At 38.0% G+C, this 13926-nt stretch overlaps 1 protein-coding gene across 2 annotated transcripts in view; it reads right to left on the reverse strand.

Moving 5' to 3' along the window:
• Positions 1-1063: 1063 nt before the first annotated feature.
• The window catches only part of THBS2 (thrombospondin 2), a 36671-nt gene continuing 23808 nt past the window's right edge, over positions 1064-13926 (reverse strand). For both annotated transcript variants that reach the window (XM_054162810.1, XM_054162809.1), the window contains exons 16-22: positions 12978-13096; positions 12151-12385; positions 8462-8689; positions 7886-8157; positions 6875-6972; positions 4440-4579; positions 1064-3121 (exon numbers count right to left, since the gene is read on the reverse strand). In XM_054162810.1, coding sequence (XP_054018785.1) covers positions 3114-3121; positions 4440-4579; positions 6875-6972; positions 7886-8157; positions 8462-8689; positions 12151-12385; positions 12978-13096 — 1100 coding nt within the window. In that variant the 3' untranslated portion in view covers positions 1064-3113. The remainder of the gene's footprint in view (positions 3122-4439; positions 4580-6874; positions 6973-7885; positions 8158-8461; positions 8690-12150; positions 12386-12977; positions 13097-13926) is intronic.

The following is a 13926-nucleotide window of genomic DNA, read 5'->3' on the forward strand; positions in this document are numbered from 1 at the left end:
TCTAGAGTGTTCATGCTCAAAACTCTCCTATGAGATTCAAATGGAATTCCTGAGAATGTGGGTAACAGGATTTTGATCACTCTATTCCTGGAAAATGTCAATCATTGATGTCCTTGCAGCATAAATCAAAGAAGTCTACCTCTCTAACAAATACAAATATTTGGTCTTGTAAGGAACTCATCAAAAGGTTGTGCTGAGGACCATGTGACTTTCTTGTGTACTGAGTACTCACACTGGAACCAAAAGACAAGGAAACCTAATAGCTGGGATGTTGGTAGAGCCAAGAAAAGTGAATAGTTGGAATATTTATAAGGTCAAGAAAAGTTAATAGTTGGGATACTTATAAGAGAATATGACCTGAGTCCACATCTCAAAATCAGTATTTTGGCAAGCTGAGCATTATTACTTTCCCTAACACAAATTCCCCTTTCAGAGAGCAGCTCATACTCATGGCAAATATCTCTCATGCTAGTAATTTTTTCTTGTGTTTTTCTTCTGTTTGGTTATCGACAATTCACTGGTTCCTCCAACTGTCCAGCAGGAAGACAGTCCTCTCTCACACCAATAGAACCCAAGGACTCAAACGGGACTTGCAACAGACACAGTTATTTGTTCAAACATATTAGCCAAGACACAATACAAAGAACATAAGATAAAGAATGCGTGTATGAGTCCAGCACATAAAGAGAAGCATTTCTCAGGGACCATGCCATAAATAAAACTTCAGAGAGTTCACCAGATAAAGACTTCATGGTGAACAATATCTTGTAGGGAAACTAGGAAACTTGTGGTTTACAACCCCGGAGGACAGCTGGTGATTTATAACCATGCAATAGATTTTCTGGTTTGCTTGAAGTGAACTGGTTTATAGTAAGATAAGAGGCTTATTTAACTGAGGACTTTGGGGAATGAAGTATATTTCTTACAGAAACATTTTAAGTATAAAAAAGGTAAAGAGAATATTTTTTATATAAAACCTTTTTACAGTTTATTTCCTATCATTAATTTCTTAAAATATATATTTTTATATATATATATATATAAATGAGGATCTAACTAAATGAGTAAGGACGTTAGATGATAAAGTTTCGTCCATGTAAACAAATAAATAATTATTTACAATCTTTGGCAAAACAAAATGAAGTTTCATTGATCTCACTCTCTCACACACACTTGGCAAGGAAAAAATGTAAAAGAAAATTTAAAAAACCATCATAAATAATTTACATAGAATAGGAAAATTATGATACAGTCCAAATATTAACATCTTCACCCCCATACTGATGTCTCTCTAACAAAACAAAAAACCCTACACAGCCATTACAACCATTACATTTAATGAAGTCACCCTCCCTTTTGCTTGAGACTTGGGGATACAATTTGAAACACCACAAGTAAGAAACTGAAGCATTTAAAAACCTCATAAAGAGGACTTGAAGAAACTAACAACAAATCAAATCAGCAACAAAACAAAACTGAAAGATCTGATAATATGAACGCTATAAAATGTGCAATAAAGCCAGCAACTGTGGATTCCTTTCTAATGAATACAAAACCAAAACCTGTTTCAAGGGAGAAAAAGTTGATTCAACATTTAGCTCACTGTGCCCTGTAAGAATGCAGAGGTACTGTATTTCATTAGTTAACCCATCTATGAATAAAATTACACCAGCACGTGTTCTGTTTGTGAACAAAGCTCATACAACTTAAACAAAATGTAAAAAATGTTAAACATGTTTATACTATTGCATATCCAAGTAAATGTATCTGTTTAGAATAAACACTGGTATCCCTTCAGCATTACTTAAGGAGTTCTATATACAGCAGACATAGGTAACAATATAAAATATTAAAATTAGGGTAACAGGATATATATCAAGGTTCCATTTATAAATTTGTTATTATTATTCATTTAACTTTAAAGCATACATGAATATAATCCATGAACCTATAATTAAGTGTCTACCATGCTTTGACAATATCTACATATTGTGATATGCTTAAAAAAATAGCTTTAAAATATTATTTGTGAATGTATTACTGATGCATTATATGACATGCTTTAAAATAAGTTATCAGAGAAGGTAGCTCAGAGTGATAATCATAATAAATACTAAAAGTATTTATAAATGGAACCTTAAATTCATATGTTACCAAATTAGGTAATAGTGGCGTTGCCACCTTTTCAAAAACCCACATCAGGATTCAAGATTCCAAAGTGCTTTTTGCAGCAGAGGTGGGAAAGTGGTTCAGGTTCATTTTGCTCCACATGACCACGGTATATTCTTCATGGAAAAGAAATGCAAAATAATTTTTTGAAAGTTAGACAATAGTGATAGATTAATCATCTTCCCTTTCACACATGAGTTTCTAGTTAGTTCTGTTTGGCCTGAATTAAGCCTCTATTAGACAATGATTTAGATTGCAAATTCAACGTTTCTACTGACTGTGATTTTAATAGGTTTTGTTATTAAGAGCATTCTCATCAGCTAAAGAATGTATCTTTGGATAAAGAAATGTTCATAATTTATCTTTATTTTATTATCCAAAGGCATTTTCCTTGTTATTATAGATACTGTTGGTGTGGCTCTTCATTACTTTGCCAAAATTAGACCCAGAGGCTTTGAGTTACTGAAGTCCAGTCCTGATCAGATCAAGGAAGTGTCAACCATGCACCTAAAAATTTATTCAAACACATTTTTCCTTGCTTAAAGACAATGACAGATAATTATCACTTCCCTCTTTTTCTCTCTCTCTAAAAGTACATTAAGTAATTACATTTTTATATGTAAATTTCATTCCTTAAAAAGGACAAACAAATATATTTTGCTAAGTTTTCACTCTACAAAAGTGTTCTAATTTATCAGTCTGGTTTTGCTTCAGTGGTGGGTTGGATGCTCAAGTTTAGGCTTCATCAGTCCTGGCTGTAAGAAGGCACTTTGGTGGAGGGATGGCTGAGGTACTCCTGGCAGCAGGGAGGTACCTGGTGAGTGGAGCACGAGGACAAAGGACAGGAGGTACACAAAAATAGAAACTGGGAGTACCAGGATGTACTGAGGTGTCTAGGTTGCATAGCATTTACAGTACTTTGCTGGTAATGCAGCAACCATGGCTCAAGCATCTGAAAGAAATAGGAAAAAAATAAATCTCATTTATGCGTGTTTATTTTGGTTAGGAAGTTGATCACACAAAAGACAGAGCTCCATCATGATACAGTACAGGGCTGTAGCACAATGTTTTCTACTCTGCATTCTTCTACAAATGTAGAACTATAGAATGCATTGAGTTACAAGGGACCTTCAAAGGTCATCCAGTCCAACAGTCCTGCAGTAAGCAGGGACATCCCCAACTGGACCAGATTGCTCAGAGCCCAATCAAATCTGACCTTCAATGTCTCCGGGGATGGGGGCTCTACCGCCTCCCTGGGCAATCTGTTTCAGTGCTCCATCACACTCACAGTAAAGAACTTCTCCCTAGTGTCCAAGCAAAATCTCTACCCTTCTCTAATTTAAAACCATTGCCCCTTGTCCTGTTGCTACAGATCCTTATAAACAGTCCCTCCTTTTCCCCTTCAGGTATTGCAAGGCTGCTAAGGCCTACCCAGAGTCTTCTCTTTTCCAGGCTAACCCCAATATCCTCAGCCTGTTTTCATAGGAGAGGTGCTCCAGGCCTCTGATCATTTTCGTGGCCCCCCTCTCCAGCAGGTCTATGTCCTTCTTATTTTGAGAGGTCCAGAGCTAGACACAGCACTTCAGGCGAGGTCTCATCAGAGCAGAGCAGAGTGGCAGAATAACCTCTCTTGATCTGCAGGCCACATTTCTTTTGATGCAGCCCATTATGTGATTTGCTTTCTGGGCTGCAAGTGCACATTGCTGGCCCATGTCTGGCTGACCTATCACCACTCCCCCAGCCTATGTAAAAACAGGTATCTGCCTATACAGAGACACACACGTGTATGTGTACCTATGTATCTAAATGTGTATGAAAAGCCATATATAAGAAAACCTGGGAAAGCATTTCCTGTATTTAAAAATATTTAGGTCAAGGTATTATAGCCAGATATGCTTGGTAAAAATATCTGCTCTCTCCTTCATGCCTCTTTCAAGAGAGGCAATTCGGAAGAAGCATTTTGCCCACAGGACACAAACAGCCTACAAAGGAAGTGGATATACAAGATTCTAAGCACGTATGTCACCCATAGATTTCAATCTCATTTTTTCCAGGTGGGTAGCATTAACCATATGGGGCTTGTTATTCAAACTGAGATTACTACAGGGGTAAAGGGCATTCATGGTATTTAAGCAAATCAAAGTTTACTCCACAGTATGGTATTTCAGGTTGCTTTCAGTAACTAGAAGATAGCTTTCATTTCCATATGCATGCTTACTCCACAGGTTATCAAAGTCTTCTGCATTTTCCAGACATCTTCTATAACTTACCTCTGCATTCATATTTGAGGTCAGAGAAATAGACCATCTCTTGAGAGAAGACAAAAAGACCTAATCGTCCACCAGCAAAGGTTGTATCGTAGATTGGTCCAGAATCCACCATGACTTGTTTCCCCTCATACACTAAAACTCTGAAAAAAAACCAATTTGAATTACACAAAGAGGATAACACAGTGTCCAGTGCTAGGTGTTGGTAACAGTTCCCAAGAAATGAAACAGAATTAATTTTAACATGGCACATGAAAACCCAGCATCGCTGTAGGAACCATCTCTCATTTGTGTCTCACACCCACCTGGCTGGCAGCCATAATACATTAATCAGAAGCAGTGGAGCTGTTCCATAAGTAATTTTATGCACACCATCTGCAAAAGATTTCCCAATTTTTTTTCTTTAGAACAGGCATGTCTCCTGGAATGACTATGTCATGTACTAGTACTCTGTGATAAGATCCTGTCCCTGTGAACTCAGATGTTAGCACAAGACCTCGCCACATCACTTAGAAAAGTCATCTTGACAGCTGTGTGAATGGCTGATTTCTTTATCTTTAGGTGCAAGGGCCAAAAACTGCAAGAACCATCCCTTTAGAGTCAAACAAAACATTAATTGAAGACATTTTGAATCTCAGTTTCAGACATTTTAAGAGCTTAATGAAAGCTGGAATGACTTGGACACAAGCATCTAGACTAATAAATTGGAAAAGAAAAACTAAAGGGGTTTGGGGAGGATTGTTTTTGTTGTTGTTTTTTGGTTGGTTGTTTTTTCTGTGGTGTTTTTTTTCCCTTGGTTTGTAGAGGTTTTTTGTAGTGCTTCAGGCATTCACCCTGGAGCCAAAGGACCTCTAAAGATGCCACTTCTTTTTCTTTCTTTATGACATAAGATGCAGTTCCTTAAACTTGGGAGTCTCCACTTCACATGGGAGATCTTGAGATAGTCATGGGTTTTAGGCTCTCAGTCTCTTAAAATAACTTTTGGCTAAATGAGAAATGAATCTATATTTCATTAATTAAAGCGGTCCCTGGAGGAAGGGTTTGGGTTTCTTCTTCAATTGGAAATATAGCAGTTATACAAAGCAGGATAGCTTTATACAACAGTGAACACACTTGAACAACTTCCTGTAACTCAGGGGCTAGAGCACTTGCTCTACCTTGAAGTGTTTTATTTTCTGAAAAGTGCCTACAGAGAAGTGTAAACCTGCTCCCTGAAAATAGTATTTAATGGATGATTAAAAGAACAGCATAAAGGATGACAGGTTCATGTAACCCTATTTAATACAATTCAAAATGTCAAGAACCCAAAAGGTATGAGAAGAGTTTAATAAACTATTCTTCCCACCAAAAAAAATAATGCTGCTCTTATTATATTAACACTAAATGGCCAATTCTGTACAAATGAAATAGCTTCATGACTCTATTAGTGAAATAAATACATCAAATTATTTTCTATAAAAATGCCCTAAAGGATGAAGAAATTTCATGTCCTGTACCATAGGATTTGTCATGCTAGATTAATCTAAGTGAATACCAGCAGAAATGTGCTTTGTCTGATGCTAAGTAGATCCTGCAAAGGAAGATACAGATAACAGCAATACAAACGAAAAGCAAGTTTCCTTTTGATCTGTATCAGCCAATGCTTTGCACTGCAAGACTTTGATATACAAAGAAACTCTTTCCAAGAAATAGATCACTTGGTAACTTAATCTGACCAAATCTGTCTACCCTTTGTCTTTCACAGCCAAACAAAACTTCCCTGCTCATAAACACAAACAAGACCTTAAGAGGTAAACTCAGACTCTACCCCATGAAAAATGAAAAATGTCCTTTACAGTTAAACTTTGTGTTAGTAGAAGATAAAATTTACATGGACAGTTAATGCTCATTCTTTGAAACACTAGATAAACATCTGGGCTCTAAGGAAAATCATATGCCATAGATTCTTGTATGCGTTACAGATGTGCTCATGGCTACTCCTGCAGTATCTTGCACAAGCCACTATGAGAGACAGGATGCTGAAGTAGACAGGCCGTTGGTCTACTTCCCTGTGGCAACTCTGATGTTTCTAATTAATTTCATTCACTCAAATTCCAGAGGCTGGGAAGGAATCTCATATTCTGATCTTGGTTTGAGTTTTGCTTACGCATTTTTGGTCACTTTACAGAAGAGCTGCTGAGAAAAAACCTTAATTTTTTTCTTTAGTTAAAGAATATTTAGCTGAAGTAAATATTGAACCATCCAGACTAAAAGAAATACTTCTGAAAAGGAAAACAACTTATTTTACAGATAAAAAAATGTCACCAAAATATTGGAACACAACGTCACGCAAGTACCATCATTATCAGAAATAACAAACTGATAGCATAGCTCTTACATAAACAGAGACAAGGGTTTGATACTAAAAAAAAATAAAGAGGTGCAGAAACATTTCTTACTTTATTAATCCAGTTTTTGGCCTATGAATCAAATGCCACCTGTAAGCTGTATAATCTTTCCAGCCAATGTTCTTGGGATCATGCCACAAAGTACGCACCTATAGTAGGAATACAAATGCCTTATTAGAAACAGACTGTGCTCCAGTAACTGTATATACAGCCAAAGCTTATTTGCTGCATAGCATGAAAGATAGTGTTTAACACTTGATGGTATGATCAGCAGACCTCTTTTATAGGGTGAGAGTAAGGAAAATTTCTGTCTTAAATTGTTCATCAGTTACTCATCTGTAGTTTCACAGCTGGAGTCACTGAAGACCATTACAGCATCAAACCTGACTTTCTTTAGGAAGTCCTGTCCTTGCTTGCACAAGTACACACCCATGGCTGCCAGAGTTGATGCTAGTTTTCCCATCTGTATGAATGCTTCCAGCAAAGGAGAGGGACTGCTCTTTGCACAGATGTTACTGCATGTGACCTGCTTCTTAAAGTCTCTCGCACTCAGTCAAAGCCTTTCTCCTGCACGGAGCTCTGAAACGTGAAATTCCTATCCACATGTGAAGCCTCACTAACTTCATTTCCAAAAGGCACAAATTTCTTCCATGGCTGGACCCTATTTAGAGTGGCAGCAGTTTCTGTCTGTTTTCCTTTCTTTTCCCTTTGGCTGCCACTGGCTACTGAACTCTAAATCACAAGCTGGAACACCAAAGAAGGGAGTGCCAACACAGAGGTACAAAAGATTTATGGAAAACAGATCTTTCACTCCATTTTCTTTGGACCACAACACATCTTCTCTTTTATGCATATCGTTTTTCCCACTGGTAACTTTTTGAATGTGCAACATTTTCTTTGAATAACAAAGCAAATGTGATTATTGACACCAGTAATACAGAAACTGAAGAAAAGATGAAAGACGTCTGCAAAAATTGAGCTGTGAAAGGAAATTATTTTTTGTGACACCTCTCTTTAAAATATTAGTCATGAATCGTTGGCTTGAAGTTTTAAATCTCTCACCTGTCCAGGGGTGTTTCCTGTGTGCCAGAGAGCATTTCTCAAGTGTTCACCAGTACCAGTTGTTGAATTCACTACTTTGAGTGACACACCAGAATAGCCATAAGCCCTAGTAGGTTTGTCCTCCCAGTAGGTCTGAGTGACCTGCTTCCACATCAGAACATAAAATCGACTGCTGGACTGGTAGCCAAATACAAAGCCAGCATAGTCATCATCGCGGTCTGTGTTAACATAGAATGTCCCACTGAAGTCAACAGAGCTGAACTCATCGTAACCTGGGAGAGGATAAAACAGATGAACGATAGAGTTGCAATGCTGGCTCCAGCCATGCACATTCAAGAGTCCCAGCTCTGTCCTGAGTTTTGTCAGGAGTTAACTATTTTTCCATTTTCTTATCTGTAGGAGAGGAGGTAATTACCTCCACCTGCCACATGCCACAACTTGCCTAACTATAGCATTGGGGCTTCTAGAGAGAAATATGTTGTTTACGAGGGGCATTGAAAACAGCAAACAAATGGGTGCTCATCGCTAGATCACCAGTTACTTTTCCAAAGACAATGGCTGACATCTGATACTCACCTACAGCTATTCCAGGATCAGAGTTGGCAGTCTGCACCAGTTCCTTGCCTTGGTGTCGAATAACCCAGTTGGGATCAATCTGAGCTGTTCCCTTGGGGTCCAGGGGGACCATCTGGAACTTTCTGAAATCAGTTTCACTGATGGCATTGTTTTCAGGGCATACATCATAAATATCTGGGACATTGTCATTGTCAAAGTCATCTTTGCAAATATCACCTCTGCCATCACCTAAAAACAAGAACAAACAAATGCAATTGTTAGCAATTTATCCAGCTTTCCTAACAGCTTTCCCAATAATAGAAGACATTTATACTACATATCAGTATGTTATTCTCCCATTTCTCAATGAATGCTCCAAATGATTCCAAGAAACATTAATTCTCTGAAAGTCCATTTGAAAAGTGCTGGTGGTGACTAGAAGTAATCAGAACAGACCAGGGCTAAAGTTGTTGTAGACAAAACTGTCCTGTCAGCATAAACCTGTCAGTGGTTTATGACAGTGATCAGCCTATACACTGCTTTACAAGAGGGGTGGGGAAAGCTGGAAGTTTGCTACATTGATGCAATTCATTAATGCTTGCATTACATTTTTATTTCACTTTTGTCCCAGATGTGGAAACAACACCACATTTTAATACCTGCAGTGTAAGTGAATTAAAACAGCAGTGTTAAAATCTTAATCTTCCTGCACATTTTAAAATCCTGTATACTATTGAAGATTTTAAACTTGTTGTCAGACTCAAATCTCTGCCTCAAGATTCCTTCAGCAACAATCCATCTGAAGTTACTTAATGTTTCACAATCGACACCCCTACAATGAAAGAGAGTGGGAACAGTATTGCAGTAAAGAATGCATACAGGCTTAGTCGGTCTTTCTTCCTATAAAAATTGTAGCACTTCAGAAAAAAATGTTAATAAAAGTAAAGAAACATTGTATACAATAGAACTGGCCTTGGAGGAAAGGAAATGTTAAGTTTTATTATATAAATTGCAAGACATTTTTTAAAGAACCTCAAACTACATCCATACATTTCAGCTACAGTTGTGCTTCTGCTCAGCACTTTTACTACTGTCTTTCTTAATTTATCCTTAATATTGGTTGAAAACAGGAGATGTGTCTTGTCTTGCATAACAGGTGGTGAAAGGAGACATTTTAAAAAATAATTTCATTCCCAATGCCACTGTTATTCAGTGGCACACAATACTACATGCACTTGAAAATGAAGTAGAAAAGCTTTGATTGACAAGCATAGAAACAAATTTGAAAATGGCTCTGACTTATAACAGAAAGCACTAAGTATTACATTGGGCACTAAAGTAAAACTAGAATAGAATAGAATAAAACAGGTTGGAAGAGACTTTCAAGATCATCGCATCCAACCTATTATCCAACACCACCTAATCAACTAAACCATGCAACCAAGCACCCTATCAAGTCTCCTCCTAAACACCTCCAATGATGGTGACTCCACCACCTCCCTGGGCAGATCATTCCAATGGCAAATCACTCTCTCTATGAAGAACTTCTTCCTAACATCCAGCCTAAATGGCCCCTGGTGCAGCTTGAGACTGTGTCCTCTTGTTCTGGTGCTGGTTGCCTGGGAGAAGAGACCTTCAGGTAGTTGTAGAGAGCGATAAGGTCTCCCCTGAGCCTCCTGTTCTCCAGGCTAAGCAACCCCAGCTCCCTCAGCCTCTCCTCATAGGGCTTGTGTTCCAAACCCCTCACCAACTTTGTTGCCCTTCTCTGGACACTTTCCAGCAAGTCAACATCCTTCCTTAAACTGAGGGGCCCAGAACTGGACACAGTACTCAAGGTGTGGCCTAACCAGTGTAGTGCACAGGGGCAGAATGACCTCCCTGCTCCTGCTGGCCACACTGCTCCTGATGCAGGCCAGGGTGCCATTGGCCCTCTTGGCCACCTGGGCACACTGCAGGCTCATGTTCAGCCTACCATTGACCAGTACCCCCAGGTCCCTCTCTGCCTGGCCACTCTCCAGCCATTCTGACCCCAGAGTGGAACTGTCAGATAATTTGTGTCTATCCTCATGCAAATTGGCATCTACTTTTCTTTAAGTGTTTGTGATTACTCTAAGAACATGGGAATTAACACAATGGGAAATAGCAATATTCCAGTTCATTTAATATTGACCTACTACTAGATGCTTCAGAGATAAATGGGAAGCTAATTACTATGCCTAAACAGCACAGCATTATCCAAGTATGAAGCTTTCAGGAAGAATGCAGAGTGAGTTTTAGGCAACAGCCAAAAACAGTAGTTAGAGAAAGTGAAGTATCTAATATCTCAAAGACTTTCTATAGTTCAGGTATGTGGTAAAATGGTCCCATTTTTCACCCTCGCAATCAGCCATGAAGAACTACAAATCCTGACCAGCTGCAGGCTCCTGCACCTGTTCGTCTTAGTATTTGTTGAAGAAAAGAAAATTAATTTCCAATTTTATTCCCTTTGCCAGTATCAGAGAGGTAATTCTTGAATTATAGGAGAGTCTAATTATTCATTGTAAGTCCTGCTGACATTCATTTGGCATTGAGCTGCTGCTGACAACACCGATTCCCTGTCAAGGAAAGTTAAAAAGGATTTGTTTGCTCAGTCATGTCCAATAGCTCTTTCCAGGGCCTCATCTTTATATGCTATAGTTCAACACTTCAAAAGCATGGAAGAATGTTTTGGATTTATTGATTCTTTCCCAAGATTTCTATTGGACCTGCTGCTAATGAGTGGTAAGCTGGCTGAACTCCTTAAATTTACCCTTTTTCTGAATCCTTAGCTCTTACCCAAATGCAGTCTCCCTTGCAAGACCCACATGACAAGTGACTATAAAAATCTGTCCCAGTTTGGGACACCTTTATCCTGGAACATTTCTGAAATTCAGAAGACAGAGTTTGGCAAGTACAAAGATATTCAGAGTATATAATTAGACTGAAGGGTTAAGTAATTTAAAAACTACTACTGACTACCAACCAGAAACTTCCCATTTCCAGTAGCTATCTTAGCAGGATTTTATCTTTCTGAATGTACATAAAACTGTATTGAGCATGTATTAAATTTTGCTTTCAATTCTACCAGCATAACCATGGAATGACTCCAGCAAGCTGTGTAACTCAGAACAGAAACTGATCACCTGCATTGATTGTAAGCACTATTACCAGCAGATACATGATGGTTTTCAAAAGATGGTAATTCATTCTCAAGTATGTTTATGATTGTGAAACTATCACTATTTCATTACTGAAATACTGCCAAGCACAGATGACTCCTTGAGAGTGATCAGCAACATTTTACCACAGAACTGAAAAAAAGAACAATTATGGATCCACTTTTTAACTGTGAGACATAAATCATCAGGACACACTTACAGCTATCTATAAGGAGATTTTGAGAAAAGCTGCTCAGAAGCCTTTGTTATAAAACTAGCTGAACATGACTTTTAGATTTAAACAGTCTGGATTTAGATTTTAAAAGTCTGTTTTTCAAAATAGAACAGGATAGAAACACGTATTTTTTCCATTTCAGTTTTCAGAAGGTAACCTGTTTTGAAAGAAAAGCAGCTCATTTTTCATTTTTAAAGACATTTGAAATTCAAGGTGTTTGAAATTTATGAGAAATTAATACTCCAAGATCAGCACTGGATACCATGAATTAACTGAAATTCATATGACATTGTTCTTACCATCAGAGTCTTCCTGCTCAGGGTTGTATCTGAGGCGACAGTTGTCTCTGTCATCTGGGACACCATCGTTGTCATCATCAGGATCACAGGCATCTCCTTTGCCATCTTTATCATGGTCAGCCTGGTTAGCATTGGGGATGTAAGGGCAGTTATCTTGGTTGTTCTGGTGGCCATCTTCATCAATGTCCTCATTGTTGTCACACTGATCACCAACAAGGTCATTATCTGCATCAGTCTACCAAAAATATTTAAAGAGTAAATTTATTATTGTTACTAAACACAAAAGTACAGATAGATTGGTAATTAATTTTTTCAACATTTCTCTTCAAGGACTTCTCTGGAGGCAAATGATATCATGATAACAACCCTGCTTAAAGCAGACACATATCTTCAAAGTTGTACAGCTACTTATTCTGCTATAAGTGCATAAGGTTTGATCCCCAAGATGCTTCCAGGGCAAGTCTTTGGCCACAACCTTCATTGCTCCCATTCTAGAGATCACAGGGAAGTGTCAGTCTGGGCAGCATATTTTCTGATTGCTTCTACATATTTGATGTTACTTATCTGCACATGGACCAATGAACTCAGGCAAATGCAACACAGTCCTGAGGCTGTACTCTCTTGTCATGGCGGAAGAAAAACAGTTCAAAAGCTGGAAGATGTATTAGAAGGCATCACTCTACTTCCCTTACAACCCGAGATGTGAAAATGAGCAGAACAGATCCATCTCTTCAGCTCTACAGTAATCAGGGTCTGGATGTAATTCCTGTGTTCTTTTATCTGCCCTCATTCTGATGACATCATTAAAGAAACAGTCTAACATTTACCTGGTCTGGATTATGCATCAATGGACAATTATCACACTGATCACCAACTCCATCACCATCTGTATCACTCTGGTCTGTGTTATAGACGTAAGGACAATTATCTCGTTCATTAAATATGTCTATGAGAAAAAAACAAAACCGAAAACAAAAGGTTGAAGAAATCCAAATGATACAGCATCAAGAGCAGGCAGCTATAGACTGTAAGAGTTACCAGTAAAGAAACAAAGCTCTTAAGGGGTTCATAGGCTTTCTCAATTGTACGTGAATTACTGATAAGTCCAACATTAGAAAGAAATTACAGTATAGATTCCACTTTTCTCAATAAGATGTTTGTACGATTTCCCTAAATAATTTTGCCAGAAAAATTCTTCATGTCTCAAGAATTTAGCCCTTTTTAATAGGATAACAGATAAAGGGGTAGGATATTTTCTAAATAATTTGATTGTTATTTAGGATATTTTCTAAATAATTTGATTGTGATTTTCTTGCCACACTCGAATTCACCACTATGTCATGGTGGAATTTATCAACAACTTTATGTGGGAGCACCTGCATTAATGGTCAGCTGCCGCAGTACTAATTTTACCAGAAAAAGTGCATCATTTATTGCACAGCATGCTGAATTTTCAAGAGAAACTGTTCCTCCTCAGAAAACTTCACAATATATCCAACAATCTCCTTCCAAATTATACTTTGCCAAAAAAGAAAAGGACAAAATCAAGACATGTTGGCATACCTGGCTGGAAAGCATACAAGAACCCTTTCCTACATTACATGGTCCAATAATACATAATTACATTTTTCTTCAACTGCAGATACACCACAAGTAATACTAAGGACTTGATGATCAAAAGGATGAGAGAACTTCCAAATGTTTGGAACAGAGGAATTAACTGCTTTTAAGATTCCACTGGTGAAAGACTTGATGTGTTTTAGTCTTCACTAATAT

This window comes from Dryobates pubescens, chromosome 6 (assembly GCF_014839835.1).
Source record: "Dryobates pubescens isolate bDryPub1 chromosome 6, bDryPub1.pri, whole genome shotgun sequence".
Classification (NCBI taxonomy): domain Eukaryota; kingdom Metazoa; phylum Chordata; class Aves; order Piciformes; family Picidae; genus Dryobates; species Dryobates pubescens.